The 23,246-nt window shown below is 38.4% G+C and overlaps 1 protein-coding gene across 6 annotated transcripts in view; it reads left to right on the top strand.

The window, feature by feature from the left end:
- The first annotated feature begins 901 nt into the window (after positions 1 to 901).
- The window catches only part of uggt2 (UDP-glucose glycoprotein glucosyltransferase 2), a 42,264-nt gene continuing 19,919 nt past the window's right edge, over positions 902 to 23,246 (top strand). For 2 of the 6 annotated variants that reach the window (XM_026144499.1, XM_026144498.1), the window contains exons 1-26: positions 906 to 1,157; positions 1,572 to 1,716; positions 3,240 to 3,322; positions 3,422 to 3,552; positions 4,155 to 4,267; positions 4,401 to 4,578; positions 7,609 to 7,705; positions 7,784 to 7,856; positions 8,008 to 8,108; positions 9,629 to 9,728; positions 10,183 to 10,243; positions 10,517 to 10,608; positions 11,306 to 11,456; positions 12,484 to 12,603; positions 12,998 to 13,083; positions 13,213 to 13,348; positions 13,608 to 13,739; positions 13,831 to 13,995; positions 14,480 to 14,603; positions 14,682 to 14,780; positions 16,015 to 16,109; positions 16,639 to 16,848; positions 19,171 to 19,302; positions 20,755 to 20,885; positions 21,222 to 21,317; positions 21,521 to 21,623. In XM_026144499.1, coding sequence (XP_026000284.1) covers positions 1,592 to 1,716; positions 3,240 to 3,322; positions 3,422 to 3,552; positions 4,155 to 4,267; positions 4,401 to 4,578; positions 7,609 to 7,705; positions 7,784 to 7,856; positions 8,008 to 8,108; positions 9,629 to 9,728; positions 10,183 to 10,243; positions 10,517 to 10,608; positions 11,306 to 11,456; positions 12,484 to 12,603; positions 12,998 to 13,083; positions 13,213 to 13,348; positions 13,608 to 13,739; positions 13,831 to 13,995; positions 14,480 to 14,603; positions 14,682 to 14,780; positions 16,015 to 16,109; positions 16,639 to 16,848; positions 19,171 to 19,302; positions 20,755 to 20,885; positions 21,222 to 21,317; positions 21,521 to 21,623 — 2,934 coding nt within the window. In that variant the 5' untranslated portion in view covers positions 906 to 1,157; positions 1,572 to 1,591. Of the gene's footprint in view, positions 1,158 to 1,571; positions 1,717 to 3,239; positions 3,323 to 3,421; positions 3,553 to 4,154; positions 4,268 to 4,400; positions 4,579 to 7,608; positions 7,706 to 7,783; positions 7,857 to 8,007; positions 8,109 to 9,628; positions 9,729 to 10,182; positions 10,244 to 10,516; positions 10,609 to 11,305; positions 11,457 to 12,483; positions 12,604 to 12,997; positions 13,084 to 13,212; positions 13,349 to 13,607; positions 13,740 to 13,830; positions 13,996 to 14,479; positions 14,604 to 14,681; positions 14,781 to 16,014; positions 16,110 to 16,638; positions 16,849 to 19,170; positions 19,303 to 20,754; positions 20,886 to 21,221; positions 21,318 to 21,520; positions 21,624 to 23,246 lie in introns of all 6 variants that reach the window. The other 4 variants (XR_003269935.1, XM_026144496.1, XM_026144497.1 and 1 more) reach the window with 4 other exon arrangements.

The following is a 23,246-nucleotide window of genomic DNA, read 5'->3' as shown; positions in this document are numbered from 1 at the left end:
TCTATCTATCTATCTATCTATCTATCTATCTATCTATCTATCTATCTATCTATCTATCTATCTATCTATCTATCTATCATTTCCTTTGCGCACCCTGTTATTGTCCCATTATCTGCAGCTCAGTCATGTAACCCTATTATTTTTGTGTCACTATATTGGCTAACTGCCCTTATAGTGTCGTTTGGATGGCTATTAAATTTAGAAAGGCTTAAATGCACCTTTAAAGTGATGTCGAAATTGAGTTTAAAGTAATAGTCTGCTTCCCCACACAATAGTCTGCACATTTTGGACATAATACTTTACCGGTCATGTGAAGACAAGACAAGCATGTGAAAACAACAATGTCTCTCCGCGGGCAACAATGTCTCTCTGCGGGTACATTTGCAAAGTAGGGTCACACAAAAACAAAAAAACAAAACAAAACAAAAAAACAAACAACCCCCCCCCCCAAACAAAAAAACAAAAACAAAAACAAATCATACATAACAATCTTTACTGATCTTTAGGGAAATCTAATAAAAACCAAAAAAGGAATGAATGGATAACTGATATAGCTTTAAAGTAGTTCAAATAATCTATAACATTATTATTATAATGATTATTATTATTATCATCACTATCATTATGAAGGCTACAAAAACTAAGTTATTCTAAACGTAATGTAACAACTTCGGTTAATTTTTGGATTCACTGTTTTGGATTTTTCCTTTCCACAGCCTACAGGAAGTGTCTGGAGATTCACACTGGAGATTCAACAAATACACACTCACACACGCGCGCGCGCGCGCACGCATCACTCACTACTAGTGTTGCTACAACATGCTCTAGTGCTTGAGCTTCAGCGTCTGTCTCTTTAGCTGTCTGCCAATGTGCCAGAATAATTTGCCACATTATCATCTAATTTAATTTAATTATACAACGATCTTTCTCGCCTGGTCTGTATAAACAATATAAAAAACGGTGTTTTAAAATAATTAAAGGCCACGTTTTGTTTTCCGGTTTCCGGTTCTTTCGGGTAGGAATAACGGTCCGCGCGAGACACCTCGACACCCCGCAACCCCGGTAACAGGCTAGCCGTACAGGCTGTTAGCTGCCCAAAATATCCAGCTGAATGAAGCCCTTTGCTTTGTATGGAAACCACTAGCATCACTGACTGGGTGAGCTCGATGTTATTGGCAACACTGTAGCTAAATAATAGTCTGTCCACTGTTACGTGTTTGTGGCAACCCATGCTCGTGGTCTCCGTTAGTCAAAACACGCTGCTGGGATGTTTTAGTTCATGTCACGGCAGCTGACTTGTAGTCTGCAGCTAAGTTAACTTCACTCCTTTGCCTGACCCTTATGAGGAGACGTTATTTTATTATTACTCTCCTTGGTTAACGAGGACCTCTCATGTTTCTAGCATCTCCCATAATCTTGCGAGCTGTTTTTTTCTTCTTCAGACGAGTATGTGTGCGTGTGTGTTGGCTTTGAGGTTGAGATAATAACTCAGAGTAACTACGTGGCACTCAATGGCACCTCTCAAAAGCTGAACTGACGGCGTACCTTTTTGCTCTCTACCACTGCTATAGGTTCATGTTCCATCGCGACAATGAGGAGCGTTATTGTGCTGTCGCTACTGGTGCTGAACATAAATCACGTAATATCAGCCCCCAAAGGCGTCACTGCCAGTCTTAAAGCCAAGTGGAGCATGACGCCTTTCCTCCTGGAGACGAGGTACAGTACTTTTCTTGGAAATGCATATGTGCAATAAAACGGGGCACAGCCAGGTGCCCCTCCTCCTAAATGCACTGCTTTGATCTTTTATTAATTCGCGGTTTGTATTTTAATCTTTAAATGTCCTAAACAGAAAATAAAATCTCATTACACTTCCCAGAGACAGGTCAGGACCAGAGACTAGAAATATTGAATGATTTCTATTTTTGCACTGCATTCACCTGAAAGCAAACTGAAATTATTTATTTAGTATTAAAGTAGTTACTGATTGCTATTCATTAATGCATTTATTTATTTATCCAATACTAATTCTTTCACTTCTTACATCAACACTGATGTTTTCGTAACCAAAACCTTCACCAAATCTTTCCTTGCAGACTGATGGATAATAGCTCTAACTTTGGTGATTCAGCCAACCTTGGGCTGAAAGTTCCACGAATATTACTAGGAAACTCTATTCTCCCTTTCCTACTTCTTTTTTTTTGGTTTGTTTTTGGCTTGTTTAATATCACTGCAATTAAGGATTTATAATAGTATATTGTATTACCAGATAAAGGTCACAGCCTCAATGTTCTCCACGGTAACTGTGCTCATGGTCATAAATACATTGTAGTTTACCATCATTTAGCTTTTTTGAAAGACTTTCTTGTGTTACATTGTAGCTAAACTAAAACAGAATATCATTTGTGGAAAAATCAGTCTCGTTATATTGACAGCCATCATCCAGAATGATTAATCCCATCACAGACCTAACAATTTAAAAAGTGCATTCTGTCCATTTACAATAGACTTTAAGTAATAGACAGAAGTTATTTCACTGTGTTTATCACAGTAGAAAACAGTGCTGGAACATTTAGAAAACCTTAATTCTCACATTTATATTATTATTTATTATTCAGCACAGAACCATTTATCTTTCAAATTAAATCACAAGTGTCACCAAGCAAGGCCGTTTTCATGGGGACCAAATATAAACATCACTTTGTTTATGTTATGAGTTGCCTTATTATGATTTCTGAAGGACACTTATGTAAAAAATCACCACAAAAACGTTCTGCTTTATTACTCTTGGAAGGTTATTCAGATTTTTATACTGGTTATTTATTGATTTAATGTAATTTTACTGCCTTTAACTTTTTTAAATCACCTTAAAATATAACTTCGCTGTATCCCTGTTGGTGTACTTCTGGTAAAGTTGATACGCTTAAAGCTGGAATGTCTGTCTTCTCTGTTGCATCCTTCTTTGTGGCCTCTCCTGTTTCAAAATAGTCTGTGATGATTTTATCATCAGTGTTAGTTTTACCAATCTCTTTGGTAACCTTGTAGAAATCTTCGTATATAATTGGATTGTGTGTTTAAATAGCCGTAGTAAAAAACTTGATCCTTTATCTTGTTTAATGATGAGTTACAGTGGATATGTGCACAGTTACTTCCAGAAATTAATGATTTTGGTGGTCTGTAGTTTTAACTGCTGAGGAGCAAAATAATGTTTGCTTATTATACTTACGTATTTTCATGTGCAGCGAATTTATTGGAGAAGATGGGAATGAGAAATTCTGGCAGTTTGTCGACACTGTAAAAGAACTTACTGTATACAAGCACGGAGGTATGTCTATTTTTACATTAAACTATTACTTTTATATGAAGAGGTGTAACTAATTGAACTGAGTTTTGAGTTTTTGTCCCACCACTGTTTATTCTACAGAGTCGGTGCGCTCGTACTACAACTTGATCATTAAGAAAGCCGGACAGTTCCTCACAGATCTTCAAGTTAATCTTCTCAAATTTGCTCTTGCCCTGCGCTCCTATTCACCAGCTGTTCATGCATCCCAGCAGGTATGTTCTGATCAAAGTGTTATAAAGTAATATTTTCAGCTCAGTTCAGTTTAATTTGTACAGATCCAGTTTAAAACTCAGTCATTTCAAGGCAATCCAGGCAATCCTCTACAGGCAAGCACCTAGCAGTGTTGCGGAGGAAGAACTGTTCCCACCCTGGGAGAGCCAAGCTCACGGCGTGGCAGCCCTCCACTGGGGGGTCACAGAAAGTATGATGAAAAACAAACAAAACAACACAAAAATGAAAAGAAAAAGTAGAAGAACATTCTCTGTATGAATTTCAGAAGTGGGAAATGAGGGGGTTTAAAAACAGAGGAGACTGGAAAAGACAAGCTCAGCGCATCATAAGATATCTCCTAGCAACCTGAAACTGTAGCAGCGTAACTAAGGGCTCAACTGATCCAACCCTAACTAAACACTTTTATCAAAATAAAACTTTTATGCCTAACCTCAAAAGTAGAGAAGTGGTCGTGTTATAATCACATGTATTTTAAAACGAGTAATTCAGGTGGGGACCAAACCAGCAAACCCTGGCTTTAGTAAGGTTATGTTGTAGCCATTACTTTACCAAACATTCTTTTTCTTCCTTCTGTTCATAACAGATAGCCAAAGATGAGCCTCCGCCTGAGGCTTGCCCAGCCTTTGTCTCCATCCATGGGCAACACAGCTGCAGCACCAAGGACATCAAGAAGCTCCTTAAGGCAGCTGCAGGCAGGTAACATGGAAGTTTGAATTTATGTATGTAGTTATTTGAAACTTTTTAAAATTGTGTTTTTAATATTTGATGCTTTCACCTATCAATGTTTAGCTCTGGGATATCTTTAACCACATTTTCCAAATGTTCACAGACCAAAACCATATTTATACAAGAACGATCACACATATCCAGGGGTCAATATAACAGATGTGCCAGTTGTGATCTTGTATGCAGAGATTGGAACAAAGAAGTTCACCTCTTTTCACAAGGCACTGTCAGAGAAAGCTGAAAAGGGCACACTTACATATGTGCTGCGTCATTTTGTAGCGGTGAGTAGAAATATACCCTCCTCCCCCCACTGCTTTGCCTTAACTCTCACTTACATTCCACTTATTAATTATTATTAATATATATAAATATTTTTGTAGACGTGGTTAATTGTAGAGAATAAAAACAAAATTCTAAATGAACTTTGAAATTACTGATGAACTAGTGTTATCAGAGCAACAGTGACGAATAAAGTTTGACTTTTGCTCTCTGCTGTTTTGGTAGAATTAATTTTAACAGACTTCTTTTTGTTTAATTATTGTGTTTAAAAAGAAGTAAATTAGATTCATTTCCAGCAGTGAAATTAAAATAAAACATTGATGCCATCTTTGTGTATATTTTTTTTCTCATGATTACTGATTACTGCTAATCAGTGATACAACAGGAAACTTCTCTTTAGTAAATCTCTTTAAGGAAACTGTGTTTGAACAGCACTGCTATCGCTCAAACATAGTTCATCCTGCTTACTTAGAATTAGCTGCTTCACTGGGTGAATGGGTTAAATGCAGAGGAACTATTTCCCTATGGGGACTAACATGCACACTTTACACTTTTAGCATCAAAGACAGCATAAAGAAATAGAAGTACCCACAGCAGCCACTGAATAGTTTTGAATTCTGTGTTTTGAAGTTTGTTTTAGCTGCTGCAATGTGGGTTTTTTGGATCCAGAAGCTAACTTATTCAGGTGAAAGGGTAAGGTGCTAAGTTGTCAGCCAATGCTTGATAGTTTGGTAGGCAAGCTGGATTCCGTGCTGGCAAACTGTGTGGGTGCAATACACAGATACACACATTATTGTGGCAGGTAACAGATTAGTACAATAATAGAATTTCACTTTCCAAAACTGAAGCACAAACCTCTTGGATGGTCTGTACCACACAGCAAGCAATTAACATAAGCCTGAGAATTCATTATACACCATCTCCACACACAGTAAAAAAGTCTAATAACTGGAAGTACTGGAGGTGAGGCCTAAAGACACCCATCAGCTCCAGCTGCTTATGTCTAGACACACTCCTAACTCTAGCATCTAGGTGGATGAGTTATAAAAAATCTCCTTCATCAGAGTTTTTATAAAGTGGGAAGGTATCCATAGAGTCATAAACCATTTTGTTTTTATCAGACTGTAAATTAATCCATCTATCCATGCTGCTGAGCTTATCCAGTTCAGGGTCTTGGAAGGCTGGAGCCTATTCAAGCTATCATGGAGTGAAAGGCAGTGAACGCCCTGGCTAAGACAGAGAAACAGACAACTATTCACTCACATTCACAACTACAGCCAATTTAGAACTGCCATTATTAACCTAACACATGCATGTCATTGGACTGCAGGTGGAAGTTGGAGTACCTGAAAAGAACCCACACAAGTATGGGGGGAAACTCCACTCAGAAAGGCCCCTAGTCAGTTACTGGATTCAAAGCCAGGACGTTGTTGCTGTGAAGCAAAAGTGATAACTACTGCAACACCTGAATAAGCTTTTTAATGCTATAAAGTTGGAAATTATAACATGGGAATTTATGGGGATGCTTGCTTTTGTAGACAGCCTGAATTAGTCACTCGAGGAACTGGAGATCTTAGAAATTTTGTCTTTGCCTCAGAGGTTTCTCCTTGATTAACATGAGCAATATCACAGCAATGTGTTTTGTCCACTAAAGAGGAGCAATGCCATAAAAAAAACAAAAACCCCAGATTCACTTGTTGTTGTTCACATAAATCCTGTTTTCCATCTGAGCTTAGAAAAAAGACGCTAAATTGTTCAACATCAGTGTCATTTGTCAAAGCGTATTTATTTGGTGAACATGTTGGAGGGCTACTTCATTAGGTGATAAGTCATACAGGAAAGATATCTGATTCAAAAGAAAATGGAACACTGGCTTCAAATCTTCTGTGATGTGTTAGCAGTTGTTCCATTAGTAGCATTCGATTAGCTTTTTAAAAAAATTAAAGCTAGAGTGCCGACTGCATGTTTGTTGTTTGTTGCTGCTGTTTTGTCTATCCTTCTTTTTAAATTAACTCTGTCACAGAGGTTATGTTTTCACTGAAGTTTGACTCCTAGCAGGATTTTGCAAAAAGAACCCCAAAAAAACAAGCCAAATTTCATGATGAAAGATGGCCAGAAAAAGTTAACACTTTACTGTAAACAGTCTTTTTATCCATTACTTATATTTTCTGTCATGAAAAAAAATGTTGTTCCTCATAGTTTTTCCTGATCAAATGGACACTGCTGAACAACACGTATGACTGACCAATGTTCAGAGGTAGAATTAACAGATTTCTAAAAACTAACTGACAAACAGATGCCTTTGAAAGTAGGAAATGTGCTTTTCTTGAAGAAAAGCGGTGTGTAGGTGTGGAAGCTTCCTCGTTACGCTTGTGAAAGATTGAAGCAGTGTCTGGGTGACACAGGTGTCAAGGTTGAATGTCAGTGTATCTGCTGCTGTACGTGTCAGTTTGTGTGCTTTTTGTTCCCACAGGTAAACTGTTTCATAGTCTATAACTTTCACTGACTGTAGTCTTGAAAAATCTATAAAAAGGCAACATGTTTTGCCACAGGTATGTGGGCACCTAGATATGGGCTTAAAGATGTGCCATGCTGAAACAAACTGAACAAAAACAAATGTAATTAGGAGACGTACTTTACATCGATTCTGGCTGTAAAGCCAGGGTGATCTTTGTGCTGTCATTATCTCTCACTTCTATAGGAAGTTTATAATGTGTCAGCACTAGTCAGCGTGTCACTAGTGTCAGCGTGTTCTGTTGTGGCTAAACCGTTGTTGCTTCGAGACATTTTCCACTTCATAACTCCAGTTATAGTTGACCAGGGGAAAAAATTATTACAAAGATGGCATCCAGCGACAGTCTCAAGCCAAAACTCACCCAGTGTGATGCATTCTACTTCAAATGTGTTTGAATGTAGTTTTGTTCACATAGAGTATAGTGGGTACATATAGGCAGAAAGTATCTTCTGTATAGAGCTCTAATTCAGATTCAACTCTGCACTGTTTTACATTGCTTTGCTTTTATTTGATACAGAATCCAAAGCCTCAAAAGATGCTTTTATCTGGGTATGGTGTTGAGTTGGCTATCAAAAGCACAGAATACAAAGCTGTGGATGACACTGAAGTAAAAGGTCAGTTAGTGATTTATCCAGCATTGTGTGTTGAACTCTGTTTCTCAGGCAAGTAAACACGAATCTCTTGCTTTATAGATTCAAAGACGGTTATAAATGTGGAGGATGATGATAATGATGAAGTCCAAGGATTCTTTTTTGGGACATTAAAGTAAGTAATATATTATCAGTCCTAAAGATGTTTTAATCGTTTATTTTTCTGTTGTTTTTGTCACTGTGTATTTGACACCACTTGATTAGGAGTCAAAAAGAAATCTTCACCTTGTATCGTGTCTTTCTGTTTTTCTTTTATCTCTCTTAAGGAAATCTCATCCTGAACTCCAGGAGCATCTTGTTGAGCTTCGCAAACATCTTCTTGAGAGTACCAATGACATGGCCCCTCTCAAAGTGTGGGAAATGCAAGGTATCAGTTTTTTTTCCTTTCAGTGCTGTTGACAACAGTTTGAGGATATTTTTCAATGTCTGTCTGCATTTGCTATTATCATGCACTAAGAAAAAGCTTAGATTTATTGAAACTGAAAAGAGGATCAAAGGTGAGGCCTTCACTGTGTATGTTTTATTACTGATGAAGTGCAGGTGAGGTTTATTTTACTTTTTATTTTTTAATGTAATATTTATTTACCCAGGAAGTAATCATACATTGTGATTAAAAAACAGTTTTTCAAGGGAGTCTTGGCCAAGAAAGCACAGCATTGCAAGGTTACAAAAATTGTAAAATCACAAAAAAGCCAACCTGGGACACATTAAAACAAGGAAAGGACTGCAGATACATGGAGTAAAATCCAGCTTTTTACTTGCAGTTTTTTTTTTTTAAATCAGCGTTTCAAGTTCCCCCAGGGAGAGAAAATTATTGAGCCTTAGTGTGTTTTGAAGGTTACTTCGTGACCCGGTCATAAAATCAAAGAAGGCTGTTCTACCAAGTTCTGAATATATCTTGGGTACCCTGTAGAGCAGTGATCTACAGAAGCAATATCATAAGGGGAGAGAGGGAGTTTAACATTATTTCTGCGTAAAAATATGTACCGCTGCTAATGTCACATTAAACTTAATAAGGGCCAAGAAATCTGATTATAAAGTACTCATTGGTAGGTGGCAATTGCTTGGCTGCAATAAGTCCACAACATATGTGGAACTGCTCATGGCGTGGATGTTGTCACATTGCACTATAAACAGCAGCTACAATGAAAGCAGTGTGAAAATGGTGCATTTGTGAGTGGAGCTCTGCTTTGGAAACTTACAGGGTTGATATTGTATGGGTCTGAGTGATGTCAGTTTTGTCATCAGACGGTGAGCATGAGGCTCTGAGTGGATGTCCGAGTGCCTACCATTTTTATTTTGATGGTCCTGACAGTTAACTGTATTCTGTAAATGTGCAACAGCCCATGGTGCACAATCTCACTGAACAATGTGAGTTTTCACAACACTGTGCTGATCTATAAGCTGAAGACACACTCTTAAAATAAAAGCTCACTACCTTCCTGTATTTAATGCAGCTCTGCAGAGAATGAGTGCTAAAGGTGTAACCACCGAAAATATACATTGTGCTACACAGCTGCCATCGCTAAATTTAATAGGCATTCGTTTGCTGCTACATTGCTGCCGTGCTCTTTCTTTTTAAATGCCCCTTAACGGTCTGCATACACTGAGTATTCAGTGAGTTTTCGTAACAATTTTAGCCAAATGTTAGAATGAGGCTTGCAGTTCTTGAAGGGTCGTCTGGAGCCTGTGGCAGAGAAGAGAATGCAGCTGTGTAGATTATTGCGTCATCTGCATAGGAAATACACTTAAGTTGTGCAGGTGCCCCTTCTAGTGTTATGTATTTAAAAGAAAATAGAGCTTGAAAAGCTAATAGCCACCTTTGACTTTACCTTTGCATTCATAGATGTATAAATGTTGATCATTTCTTTTGTTCGATCTATGTAGATTTGAGTTTCCAGGCAGCTTCTAGAATCATGTCTGCACCAAAGTTTGATGCTTTAAAGCTCTTGCGAGATCTCAGTCAGAACTTTCCAAGCAAAGCCAGGTAAGAAAATTCATCCTATTTTATTTTTTTTCTTGCTCAATGGTTAACACGTTTTATGTGGTTTCACAATTCCTGTCAAAGCCCTGCCCTGTATGAATCTTGGCCAAACAAATGCTGTTCTTAAAGTGCACATAAAGTATACCTTTTATAGCCCCATTTATTTGAGCATTATTACTCCTTTCTGTGACAATTTGTAACCCTGCAATGAATGTAGATAATTTGTTGTACAGGGATCTAATCAGCTTTTTTAAAAGATGTTTGCTTATTTTGGTACCGGCAGCTTGTAATAACTTCAAAAAGTGCTGAGTAAGAGTCGGGTGTTTACAGGGAATTGACTGCAAACGCACCATCTTGAGGACCCACAGGTTTTTGGAAATTAAAACTGGCATTTTACTGCCGGCTGGGGATGCGGTAAAAGCTGATGGTGACTGTACATGTTTTACTGTTCCCACAGATCACTGACAAGAGTGGCTGTAAAGCAGGAAATGAGAAAAGAAATTGAGGAGAACCAAAAGGTGCGATATCATAGCGTAGTTGCTGTCTTTGATAATATCTGTTGCCATTGCACACATTCTATTTTAGAGAATCAGTTTCTAATCTCTGTGTCATATAAATTTCACAATAAATTTGACATTTTATTTTTGCTTTTCTCCTACTCTCTTACTACCCTTACTTGTTTCTGTAGTCTCAGTGCACATCGTTTCATGTGAAAAGATCAGACATTAATGTTAGAATCAATCATTTAGGGCTTTTGGGATTCAACTAACACTTTGAGCTTGTTCTTTCAGCACCTCAGTGAGACCATTGGTGTTCACCCAGGAGACGGTGAGCTCTTCATCAACGGGCTGCACATTGATCTGGACATTCACAATCCCTTCAGGTAGGAACACAGCAGGAAGGTACAGTCATATGCCTGTGCTCCCCCCTGGAAGCGCCAGACCTAGGGTGATCTTTGTGCAATACGATCATGACTTGCTGTAGTAATTTTAAGTTTTCAATATGTATTAAATCCTAATATTTGATGTGGTTTGAATTGTCATTTTCCACAATATGGATACATGAATGCCAGCTTCACCTTTTTTTCCTCTTGGACAGAATAACCCATCCTTCTCACTCACAAAGAGTGCTGTCTTCTTCTTTTAGCTGGTCGTCTCCTTGGCTCTGGCTGAATTACTTTTTTAATGGTGTTAGCAAGATAAAAGTCCAGGGCTTCTCTGACTTATATTTTGTGGACAAAGAAAACATTTTCCATCATGGTATATTGAATATTGCTTTCAATACCACAGATATAATATATGATTATATCAACCAGATATTCATCAATGAATGAATATCTGGTTTAATGTATCTGGCTGGGGCTATATTTTTCATGTTTTTCCTGATAGAAATATTGCATAATAACTACCACTTGTAGTGAATGTCACTTGTTATAAACAAAATAATATGTTTTAAAGTAAGGACACAATAAATTGCATTAATAAAAGACACTCTCTGATAGAAGTAAAGCATTTGGTGCAATGCATATATACTGACACACAGATGGAATCAAAGACTAACACATCATTTTGCACTTTCAGCATCTTGGACATACTTAAGTCAGAGGCCAAGGTCTTAGAGGGTCTACATAATCTAGGCATAAAAGGAGAACATCAAGATAAGCTGCTGAGATTACCTGTGAATGCTGTGGATGACAGTTATGCCTTAGATATCAGACACCCAGCCATAATGGTAAGTGATGTCTAAAAGGACTATATTCCCAGATCAACACACGTGTTCTTGTTTAGGGATCCTAAAGTAAGAAATTAGTAGAGCAGTCATCGGCCTATTGCAACAATCTGAAGCTATCCAGGAACCTCATTTATTTGGAAGTTATTAAGTTGGAAGTTAGCCAAGAAATGTTATTAAATTAAAAACTTGCAAGTTTTCATTTGATGCCTCTGGCAATTTTATTACATTAAGTACTATAAAAATGTCAGAAATATATGACGATATTAAGCCTGTCCACCCTCAACCAAAATATTTGTCAACTTGCATTTCCCCTGCTGATAGTCTGCTGGTGAGGCTTCATAGTTACACAGAGAAAGACCAGTATTATTGCCAGATGGATCGTTATGCATCTGATTCTGGTTGATTATTTAAAAAAAAAACATCTACAGGGTCCAATAGTTTTCTCTGATCGAAGAACTTAAGAACAGTAATACATGTAATTTTATATACATCAAAACTAGCCAGCTTCACTGGCATTCTACTTGCTTTATTTGCATGTATATAATTCCTCTGCTGAGGAGGACGTGTTGCATGATTGGTGCCATTTGTTTGTTTTTCAACAAGATTACACAAAACTACTAAGCTGAATTTAAATGTGGGAAAAGGAGTAACCCAATAAATTTCACAGCTCTAGATCACTTTCTTTAATATTGTGAAATAGAACATAGGGCAATCGTGGCTCAAGAGTTGGGAGTTCGCCTTGTAATCGGAAGGTTGCCGGTTCGAGCCCCGGCTTGGACAGTCTCGGTCGTTGTGTCCTTGGGCAAATTTCAAGTGTATATATCTATAAAATTCCACATTCCTAAATGAAATGTCTCTAAATTCTTACATATGACAACCAGAGAGGAAGTCTGAACTGTTCATGCATTAAATATTTAATCCCTCTGTTATTTTTCATATTTTGGCTGCACCTTTGGGATTACTGTTATTATTAACTAGTGAATATTTTCCCACTAACTCTTCTGCGCCCTGTACCTGTACATTTTAGTGGATAAATGACATTGAGAATGACCTAATGTACCGAAGCTGGCCAACTGGTGTACAGGAGCTCCTCAGAGCCACCTTTCCCGGAGTCATCCGGCAGATCAGACGCAATTTCTTTAACCTGGTGAGTTTATCAGAACAAGTGAAGTACCAAGTGAGAGACAAGCCAGTAAATTCACAAATGGTTTGAGTACTAGTCAGCTGGACTTTGCATTTCCTATTTGTTTACACTGCATTAATGCAATAAAGAAAAAACAGTGGTGTGGGTAATAAAGGAAATGGAGCTGAGACAGGTCTTTATTATACATTTAAATTGTACATGTCCTAGGATTTGTCAGACAAAATAAAAAATTGAAATCACTGCCTCTGTTTTTCTAGTTTGTCTGGGTTCAACTTGCTGATGTGTTGGTTTTTGATTTGTTTTTTTCTAAAGTTTGCTTCATGTGTAAGTCAGGTTGGCACACAGTTGTTTGCAAAGCTTTACGACCAGGGGTTGATAACGATACCTCTGCTGTTAGGTGCTGTTCTTAGATCCACTGCAGGAAGAAAGTGGTGAGCTCGTGAAGCTAGCAGAGCTTTTCTACAAGCATAAGATCCCCCTGAGGTAGATGCTGCAATTTTTCACACCTCCACAGCTGTTTATATGGTCCGCTCTTGGCATTCATAATCTTTACCTGGTAGTGATTCTCATTTCACCTGCAAATTGAATACTTGTTTTGTCCCGTTTGTACAGAATTGGATTTGTGTTTGTTGTCAACACCAAAGATGAGATTGATGGCTTCTCAGATGCAGGGGTTGGATTTTACCGACTGCTGAATTACATTGCAGACGAGTATGATTTACCCCAGGCTCTGATGTCTGTGGTCTCAGTAAGTATATCGCATATATAAATCTCTGTTGTTTTAGCAAGTGTTTCTTGCCAGCTCATATCTCTGCGTGCCTAGGAAATCAGTTGCATAATATTTTACTTGTGTTATCCTACAGTTTGAGACATTGTTGAAATAGATGAGTCAGTGGTATTTTTCCTCAGCTATCTGCTTTTTAAAATTGCGGTGGAAAGTACTGACACTGAGAGGGATCCGAAGAGAGTGATGGTCAAGTCTGAACTTCCTTGCTACTCTCTTGCAGCTGTATAGCAAAGTCGATGTAGGGGAGACGCTCTCTGCTGATACAATCACTGCTTACCTAAAGAGAAAATTCCCAAAAGCCAATTCTGAAAGGATTCTAGGAGTTGAATCAGAGTATGATGATAAAAGGAAGGTAAGATGTTTTTTTGTTAATTGAAAGTAAAAGTAATAACGTATGATTGATGAAGAGCAGCAGGTCTGATTTTAACTTTTGTTGGCTGTAGGATGGTGCGCTCTTCTACAAAAAGAGTGGCTTAGGTGCCCTGCCTTTGGCTTTATTTAATGGAGTCCCTTTGAGCCCTGATGAGATGGACCCAGAGGAGCTGGAAACAGTCATCCTTCAGCGCATAATGGACACCACTACTGCCTTTCAAAGAGCCGTCTTTATGGTATGATGCATATGCATGAAACGAGACTCACTCTTCATATTCAGCCTATGAAACCAATGTGTTTTTTTTTTGTCTTGTTGTTGTAATGAGAGGTGAAATTTTTACATTCATATATAGGCAGGTTTGTCCTGCATATGAAAGAAAATCTGACCAAAATTAGCAGCAATGTCATTAAAACATCTTTTTAAAGAGTTTTCTTTGAATGGAGATTAATTTACTGAGTGACAAAATACAGTTTTAATTTTCAAATGGGAAGAAATGAGAGGGAAATTCATAAGACTTCTGTTAAGTAAAGCAATGCGTACTCATTACCTTAATTATATGTGGACCAATAATGATTCATTTCCCAAAGGCCCACTTTGAGTCAGGAAAAACCCAGACATGAGTGAACTGAAGTACTCAAGCACTGGGGAACTGCACCGGTGGCAATTTGTTCATGCTGTCAGTTATGTAACTAACACACTTTATGTCCTTCACCTTATAGGGCCAGTTATCTGAAGGCTCAGATGTGGTAGACTATCTAATGGAACAGGCCAATGTGGTTCCCAGGATGAACCCTCTTATTTTAAGCAGTGACCGAAAGTACCTTGACCTCACAGCCACTCCAGGTGCTCCTTGTTCTATGCCATAAAATATGGATGCCACTGTTTACATTCCTCTTATGTTATACTTTCCTTTATATGCAGTTGCAGATGATTGGGAAGACACATATATGTTTTCTTATGTGGACACCAGAGACAAAACGGCAGTGATTGCTAAGAGAATGAAGTACTTCACAAATAGTGGTAAGAAGTCACTTCTTTTTGGTTTGCTTTCCCAGTAAACACTATTTCAGATGAAATCTCATATTTAGAAACATAATGCTGTATAAACTGGAATAACTACTCTACATTAATATAAGGTGTATCTGTAAAATTAGCATTTTTGTTATAAACAAATTGAATCCCACACTGCTTTGCTGATGTATGGAAATATGAAACTGGGTTTTATTAGGGCTGGCAGGCTGTGCCTCCAGCAAAATCATTGCTGGGTCTTCTGACTGGCTTTTGGCCAGCAGTCTAAATGGTCATCAGAGCTGCATTTCGCTGCTCGGGCCCAGAGTCTAGCTGCAGTGTTTCAGAGGAGGCTGATTGCCATTCTCTCTCTGTGGAGTAGCTGTCGGGCCAACTGCCTGCTTTTCTGAAGGACTGGCTGACTGGCCGGGGCGGGAATATAACCATGACAGGTGGCAAGGTTCTTCTATAATATGTGACAGATGTCTTAGTCTCTCTCACCTCTGACACAAACTAAACATTCACTATAATAACTACATTTCATTCCCCTCTCAATGTCATGTGATTATCAGTGTATAGACAGAGTAGGACCTTTTACAAGACACTGTCTTTGAAAGCTGTGTAAACATTTAGGTCAACATTGAGAGATTGAATTCTTCATAAATAAATTTGTCCTCTACTGGTGAAGTGATTATACTTGCTGTGGCTAACTAATCAGCTGCACCTGCATACTATCCCATTAATGCTGCACCTCAGTACATAAAAGCGCACAAACGTGGCCAAAATGTTATGTTAACCAAACATTAGAATGAGAAACACATGGGATCTAAGTGCCTTTAGTTGGTGCCAAATCGGAATATCTAAAAATGAAAAAAACAAAAAACCCGCTGTTCTCCTGGGATTTAATGAAAAACAGTCCCTAGTGGTACAAAAACAAAACAAACAAAAAATCTGCGACACTTCTGTGAGCAAAACAACTTGTGAAGAAGAAGAGTCAGACATGGTTGAAGCTGCTACACCTTACACTCGAAGAGAGAACAGACTGCTGCAGCTGAAGAACAGGGAAGAACAGGACACTAGAAACAACCAAAATAGACTGCTCTTGGGGATAACAGGAGACTTACGATTAGAAAGCTAAAGAATATAAAGTAGAGTCTGAGTTTAGAATGGTTTACAGTAATGGCAGTAATGGCTCTTATTTGTATTGTACACATTATTCTATAAAGATTTTACTCTTTTACCTCAGATGAGGATGGGATGACTCCTGTAACTCTGTGGGTAGTTGGGGATTTTCAGAAGGTGTCAGGACGAAAACTCTTGCTCAGTGCTCTGAAACACCTGGTAAGTAAAATCAATACTGTTCTTTTCACTTCTTTAATTTATGTTATCATTTAGGATGTACACAGGACGTCTTAGAAGGCGTAACAGATAAATCTAATACTCTAACTTATCCTTAAAGCAACAAAACTTGTGCACTAAAAAAAATCAAATAGAAGTGGAAGGGATGCAGAACTCTGAAATGGTTTTGGTGGTGATTATCATGGCAGGTTCATAACAAAAACTATAATTAAAATGTCATTTTCTGCTGTGTGCTCTCACAAAAAATCATCAGTGTAGATTCGTCTTAACTGAAATATGTTGTGGTGATATTCTACAGATGAATAACGTAATAAAGCAAATGTTCTTTTTGTCATTTAGAGATCATTAGTAGTAGATTAGGTTGAAAAGGTGAGATCTTTACTTTAAAGCACTATTTTTTGAGAGCTCTTCATCAGTGACATATGTGGTAGCTGGATATATGAGCATGTCTGCTATTACTGTGAATTATAGTGCCGTTATGTTTATATGTGTGTGCGCTTGTGTGTGCAAGCAGAAGGCCAGTCCTGGAGTGCGTGTGGGGGTGATAGATAACCCCAGTGAAAAACCCTACGACGATAACACTGTGCTGTACAGGGCTATCTGGGCCTCTCTCCTCACCCAGAAGAATAAGGCTGCGGCAGAGTTTGTGCATAAACTCCTAAAAGAGGAGAGCAGCCAGCTCCTCCAGCAGGGGACCAAGATGAAAGACTTACTGATGCAGGTAAAGAGGGGATTAAAGAATGCTCTTTTCTTTTCTTTTCTTTTCTTTTCTTTTCAGACTACACATATTTTGTTTGGACTTTATATATATATATATATTCTTTTATATTAGAATCACTACTTTAAATCATATTGTAACCACATGATTTGACTTTTACCTTGAAGGTGGCAAACCTTGAAAGAGGAAAATCTAATATAAGAGCTTGTTTTTTTCACTGCTCCTTTTTTTTTTACTTTGAGTTTTTATTTGATCAAATAGGTGTTTGTTTTAATCCAACTATTTCCAAATTTAGACATAGATTAGATGTATAGCTGCCAACAGTCCACCCATCTATATATTTTGGATGCGTTATATTCATGCTGATGTTTAGTAGAGATGGGAATCACCAGACACCATGTGATATTATATTATCGCAATATTTCACCCACAATATGATATTGTGATTTATAACATTTTCCAATATTATCAGTGCTCCAATAACGCACATTTTAATTTGTCACCTTTTTTAACTGGAAACTATGTCCTCAAAGTTAATCTTTGTCAAATATTTCTTTTATTCTGTAAGATAAAGTTATTGCAGTTATTTTTTTGTTGCACAATAAGATTGTCAAGCATAGGAACGCTGTCATTAAAACCGGCCATAAATCTTGGCATAAGATGGAGTCAGTCGGATATCAGTCTGTGATCGACTGGGATCAAATTGGCAGTTTCATACAATCTATCTCTGATAATAAACCTGGGAATAATTGTGATAAATTGTTGAAAATTGTATATCTATATATCTTTTGCTGCCTGTTAACTATTACATATAACTATTACATTTGTGTTCAGCACCCTTCCTGTTCTATAGGAATATAACAAGAATATGACCTGAATTGAGTTGAGTCATTGACAAAGACTTATTCAGATTGATGGCAAGATGCTGGCAATCCGTGTGCATTTATAAAGTAGACAGCAGTTAAAACTGTTGGAACGCTATCTATTTTAGACACACAAAAGTTAGATTAACTTGAATCTTGTGCATGGCTACCTTATCAAAGTTTACTTGTCCAAAGAAAAAACTTCAGTTTCATACCAAGTGCATCACTTGGTAAGAAAGTTGCTTTGCTCTGATATAACTGATAAGTATTTAATAATATATTTGATTAGGTAAATGGTTTAATGGAGGTAAAAGGAGAAAAAGTGCGCAGTCAGGAAAATAGTGATTGATGAGCCCATTCTCTTATCTCTCTCCTCAACATCAACTCACGGAATGCATTTACAGCACGCATGATACTCCACACTCCTTGGACACCCAGGCAAACAGCCTGCCCACTGTCAGTTCCACTTGAAATGTCACTGAGGCCATTGAAAGACTGCAACACGCTATGAATCTTTAACTAAAATGTGCTGGTGTAAACATGGTCTCCCGAAGCTGATAAATAGCCAACTGCTCACAGCTTCTGGTTATGTGATCCACATGTTTTCAGCCAAGCCTGACCATCACTGCTGCTTTAAGGCAGAACTAAATCATTCTCCCGTCTTCATGCTGTAATGCGCAGTAACCACCCACAAAGGACTGTGCATACGCAAGCAAATTCTCAGCCACTAATCAACAAATCAGCTGATGGAGTATATTCACCATCAGTTATGCAGTAGATTGTGTAGTTTGTTTGTTTTTTATTTAGGACCTACTATAATGAAGTTCCCCTCAGTTATACTAGCCTTTCACAATTGGGAGAGAATAGGCTGGAAATAGAGATGGGGTGATAGGTAGGATGTAGCAGTGTGACTTGAGACCCAAAGCCAAGGGATATGAGTTTATTATTGGCTGCCAGACAGACTTGCTGACTGGATTGTGCTGACATTATTGGTATTTCACCTGTTCTCCTGAGGAGAGAAATGTTGGAGAAACTAATAACCTGACTCCACAAACCCTCCACACTCCCAAACCTAATTTGTTATAGACAAAACTGGCAGGGGTTTAATTAGGAGTTTGTTATATTAATTACAAATTGATTAATCTCATTTTCACACATGTGCATTTCTGACAGGTCTGGATGAAATATTTTATGTTTGAAAACTGCAGTGATTGTGCTGATGCGAGGCATCAATGATTCTGTGAATAATTTTTATTTTTTTTGTCTCACATACATCATTTTTATGTCAATGCATCACTCTTTATATTTTTGGACAGGCTGAAATGAGAGAAATGTCTTTCAGCTGCGTTATTGGATATTTCAGTTGACCACAAACTATGGATTACATCACATATTCTTAGCCAGCCAGCGATGCAATCAATTTATCTGACATTGTAAACAAACTTTTGTTTTTCTGCTGTAGGGCATGGATATGGATGCCTTTGAGAAAAAATTCAACACCCTTGAAGTTGATTTTATCCGCACTCAGCAGTTATTCTGTCAAGACGTACTGAAACTCAATCCTGGACAGCGTGCAGTGATCAGCAATGGGAGGGTGAGTGGGCTCCAGCTTATGCATAGTTAAAAACTGACAATGGATGCAGTCAATCAGATCAATGGCAGAAAATCCAGGGTTTTTCCTCGGTCTAAAAGAACCACGCCACTAATGAGTGAACACATATACTTATGGCTGTGTAACTTCTGCTGTTATTTTTTGGCATATGGGTAAAGGCTCATGAGTAAAAGTAACCCCACCTACATAAAAACTCAGTCCTGGTGATTTTTCTCTGGGCAAAAACCAAAGCTCTTTGGTGCTCGAAAATTTCATAAGCAGGAAAAGCCCTGCAGTCATGCTACACACGGAGGAAGCAAATGTTTGCAATAGTGTCATATTTTCTGTGCATAAGCAACTTCCCAATATTCTAATCGGAAACACAATAAATAAATAAACTGTGTGTGATCACAGTCTGAACAAGTAGCCAGCCACAGTTCAACTCATTTTAACTCAAAGCTTCTCTCCCTTAATGTAGTAATGCAGCTTGTACAGATTCCGAAAACCACGGGAAATTAATAAGCAGTACAAAAGTATTGTTAGAAAATCACACAAAATTAATCACATGATTAATATCTACCTCTGTTCTTTAAAAGTAACACATCCAGCTTTGAAAATGTATTAAACTGTTTTAGATGTTTAATTTCAGTATACGACTAACTTAATGAAACTATTGCCCTGTTCAAAATTAAGTGTGACAGTAACTTGGCAACTAATGATCTAGAAGATGACTTCTTCTTGTAAGAAGTTTCACTGGGATAAGGTTTTTGACTTGAGACTCACCAACTATCAATTTCCTTGTGACTTGAAAAATAGTTACTTTGACAGGCAGCTGATTCTTTAGATGGCTTCTCTTGAATAGAAAACATTTTATTGCCAGTGACAAGAAGCACTGGTGGTGTTGTTTGCTACAGCAGAGAAAGATTCTCCATGCAGCTGCACTTTTGGAGGATTTTTCCCTCTAGTGTTTTCAGAGTGCTTTCTTAGCACTGTCATATCAGCATGTCTATTTCTCAAAGGTCACAAGTGGCAGGCACGGCTGTGTGTGTGTGTGTGTGTGTGTGTGTGTGTGTGTGTGTGTGTGTGTGTGTGTGTGTGTGTGTGTGTGTGTGTGTGTGTGTGTGTGCGCGCGCGCACACGTGCTCACTGTACGTGTACAGAGCTGGTGACTGATGTCTCAGCAACAGCAATGCTGACAGCCACGGATAAAGAGGCCAGTCTCTGTGATGGCAGTAACAATTAATATTATCTTACTTTGCTCTGCTGCAGTGGTAGGGCTCTTCTCCCAGAATAGAAAAACCAGGCAGCCTCACTGAATACCGTGACTTTAAGTGGATAAAACACTGTGTCACAATCACATTACATTTAACATCCCCTGGGAAAGTTGTACATAATACATGGTGAGATAAGAATGGGAAAAGTCGTGTTCTGACTGTGTTATTTTCCTCATGTTAGATCCTTGGTCCGTTTGAAGAGCAGGAAGAATTCACTGTGGAGGATTTCCACTTGCTGGAAAAGATTACTCTGAGCGGTTCTGCAGAGAAAGTCAAAGCCAGAGTTAAACAGATGGGAATGAAGCCAAAGCAGTATGTTTGTATTTCTTTTTGGCCTACTTGTCTCTTTTAAGTGTCTGTGATAGAAATGTGTGCATCTGTTTAAGCATTCCCTCTGTGTCACCTTTGCATTAAGTTTGTCTAGAATTATCTGTTAGTGTAGGATTTTCTTTTTTCCTCATGTATCAAATGTTTGAAAGTATTCTGTCATGAAGAAATGTCACTTTCTCAGTTTTAAGGTACAGTAGCCTGATTAAGGTGTGACTCTGCCTATTTAAAGCTTGATATTATATTGCGCAAGGGCTGGTTAACATCTTCACTAACACAAATGCTTTAAAGAAAATGACAAACTGATTTTTTCCCCCTCAGTGCCAGTGACTTAGTTATGAAAGTTGATGCCTTGCTAACTGCAGCCCCCAAAGGAGAAGTCAGAAGAGATGTCCACTTTATCAAAGACACCCACAGGTGGGATTTCTTTTTCCCCTTTGGGATCTGTAGTCTCATTGGAAAGTATTCATGCTCCTTTTTTTGTAATGGGCCTGAAAATTGCAATGCCATCATTTCAAGGAGTGCCAAGCTGCAAGTCTTTTGATTTGCAGTTCTGCTGATTAAGGATTGTATGACGTTGTTTGTTGAATTCGCTCTGGTGTGCTTTTTTTGTTCCTCAGCGTGCTTCATCTCTCTCCACGTGAGAACGAGGTGTTCTATGATGTTGTGGCAATCGTTGACCCCCTCACAAGAGAAGCACAGAAGATTTCCTCCCTTCTGACTGTAAGCTGTAGTGCATTTTTATATTTTTCCCCATTATTCTTTATCATTTTCTGATATAGGAAGAACTTATAAAATCACACCTAAAATCACTTTCAATGTAGGAAGGGTAGAAAGACATGCAGATTGCTGAGGTAAAAAAAATATGATAGACTGTGTCATTTTCAGGATCATACTGGGATCCATTTTAGTCTTTATATTATTTTATAGACTTTACTTTAAATACAATAATTATTTGTTTATTGGAATTATTGGAAAAAAATGACAAAGAAAATGTGTATGTGGCATATACATTAATTAATTTGGCCAGAAAGTTTTCACAACATCCATCCAGCCATCCATTCTGTTCCGCTTATCCTTGTCAGGGTTGCTGGAGCTGGAACCCTATGGCAGCTACTCAGCTACCATAGGGTGAGAGGGAGGGTATAGTCTGCCAGTCTGTCGCGGGGCTAAAACATAAACACATACAGCTATTTGTACTCACATTCACATGGGCAATTTAGAATTACCAGTTAAGCTAACCCCACTAACTGCATGTCTATGGACTGTGGGAGGAAGCACGAGTGCCCGGAGAGAACCCACGCAAACATGGGGAGAACATGCAAACTATAGACAGAAAGACCCCGGACAGGTGGTGGAATCGAACTCAGGACCATCAGGGGATTGTACCATCAGGGCCTCCGCCCCTTACTGCCACTTGGGTGGCTGTGGCTTTGGTGGTAGAGCAGATCAGCTACTGATTGGAAGGTTGGTGGTTTGATCCTTGGCTTCCCCAGTCTGCATACCAAATATCCAAGATACTGTGACCAGGAGATATTTTATTTTGTATTCTTATGATCACAGTTATAATTAGAAGTATCAATCATTAATCATTTACCATTGTGGAATCTGAGGACAGTATAACCCCAAGTTGCCCTCCGATGCGTTCTTCGGAGTGTGAATGTGTGTGAATGTTGGTTAGTTTGCACTTGAGTCTAGAAGTGCTTGTATGAGCAGGTGTGAATGGGTGAATGAGGCATGTTGTATACTGCGCTTTGAGTACTCCGGGAGACAGTGTTGGGAAGGTTACTTTTAAAATGTATTCTATTACAGAATACAGAATACATGCCCCAAAATGTATTCTGTAACGTATTCCGTTACGTTACTCAATGACAGTAATGTATTCTGAATACTTTGGATTACTTAATATATTATCATGCTTTTTACAACAACGTGAATGTACTATTGCTGTGTGATTTATTACTATTACTGAAGGTCCGCGACTCCGAACTGTAGTAAAGGGACCTCTGACTAATACGGCGGGGTCCCTGTCGGCTCGTAGCCGAAAAATAGATTTACTTTGTTGTGTGGGTCAACTTTTCTGGCGAGAGACAGAGAGAGGCGTTGAAAGACTGCTCCAACGGAACTTATTGTTTTCGGAGGAAAACACGAACACGGTGTACAGTCGAGTCTTAATAGCTTACTTACAACTGGGCTCGTCAGGCACTCTTCTTGGCTGCAGTGGTTATTATTATATTTACATGCTTCCAGCTCCCGTTTTTCCTCGATGACAACTCGTACCTTTCCACTCCCCTTTTTCTCCCTCCTCGCGCTCACAGACCCATAACGGGTATGGCAGTCCATTCT

Source organism: Astatotilapia calliptera, chromosome 16 (assembly GCF_900246225.1).
Source record: "Astatotilapia calliptera chromosome 16, fAstCal1.2, whole genome shotgun sequence".
Lineage (NCBI taxonomy): Eukaryota > Metazoa > Chordata > Actinopteri > Cichliformes > Cichlidae > Astatotilapia > Astatotilapia calliptera.
The sequence above is the reverse complement of the archived record's forward strand: the minus strand, read 5'-3'. Positions and strand labels throughout refer to the sequence as shown.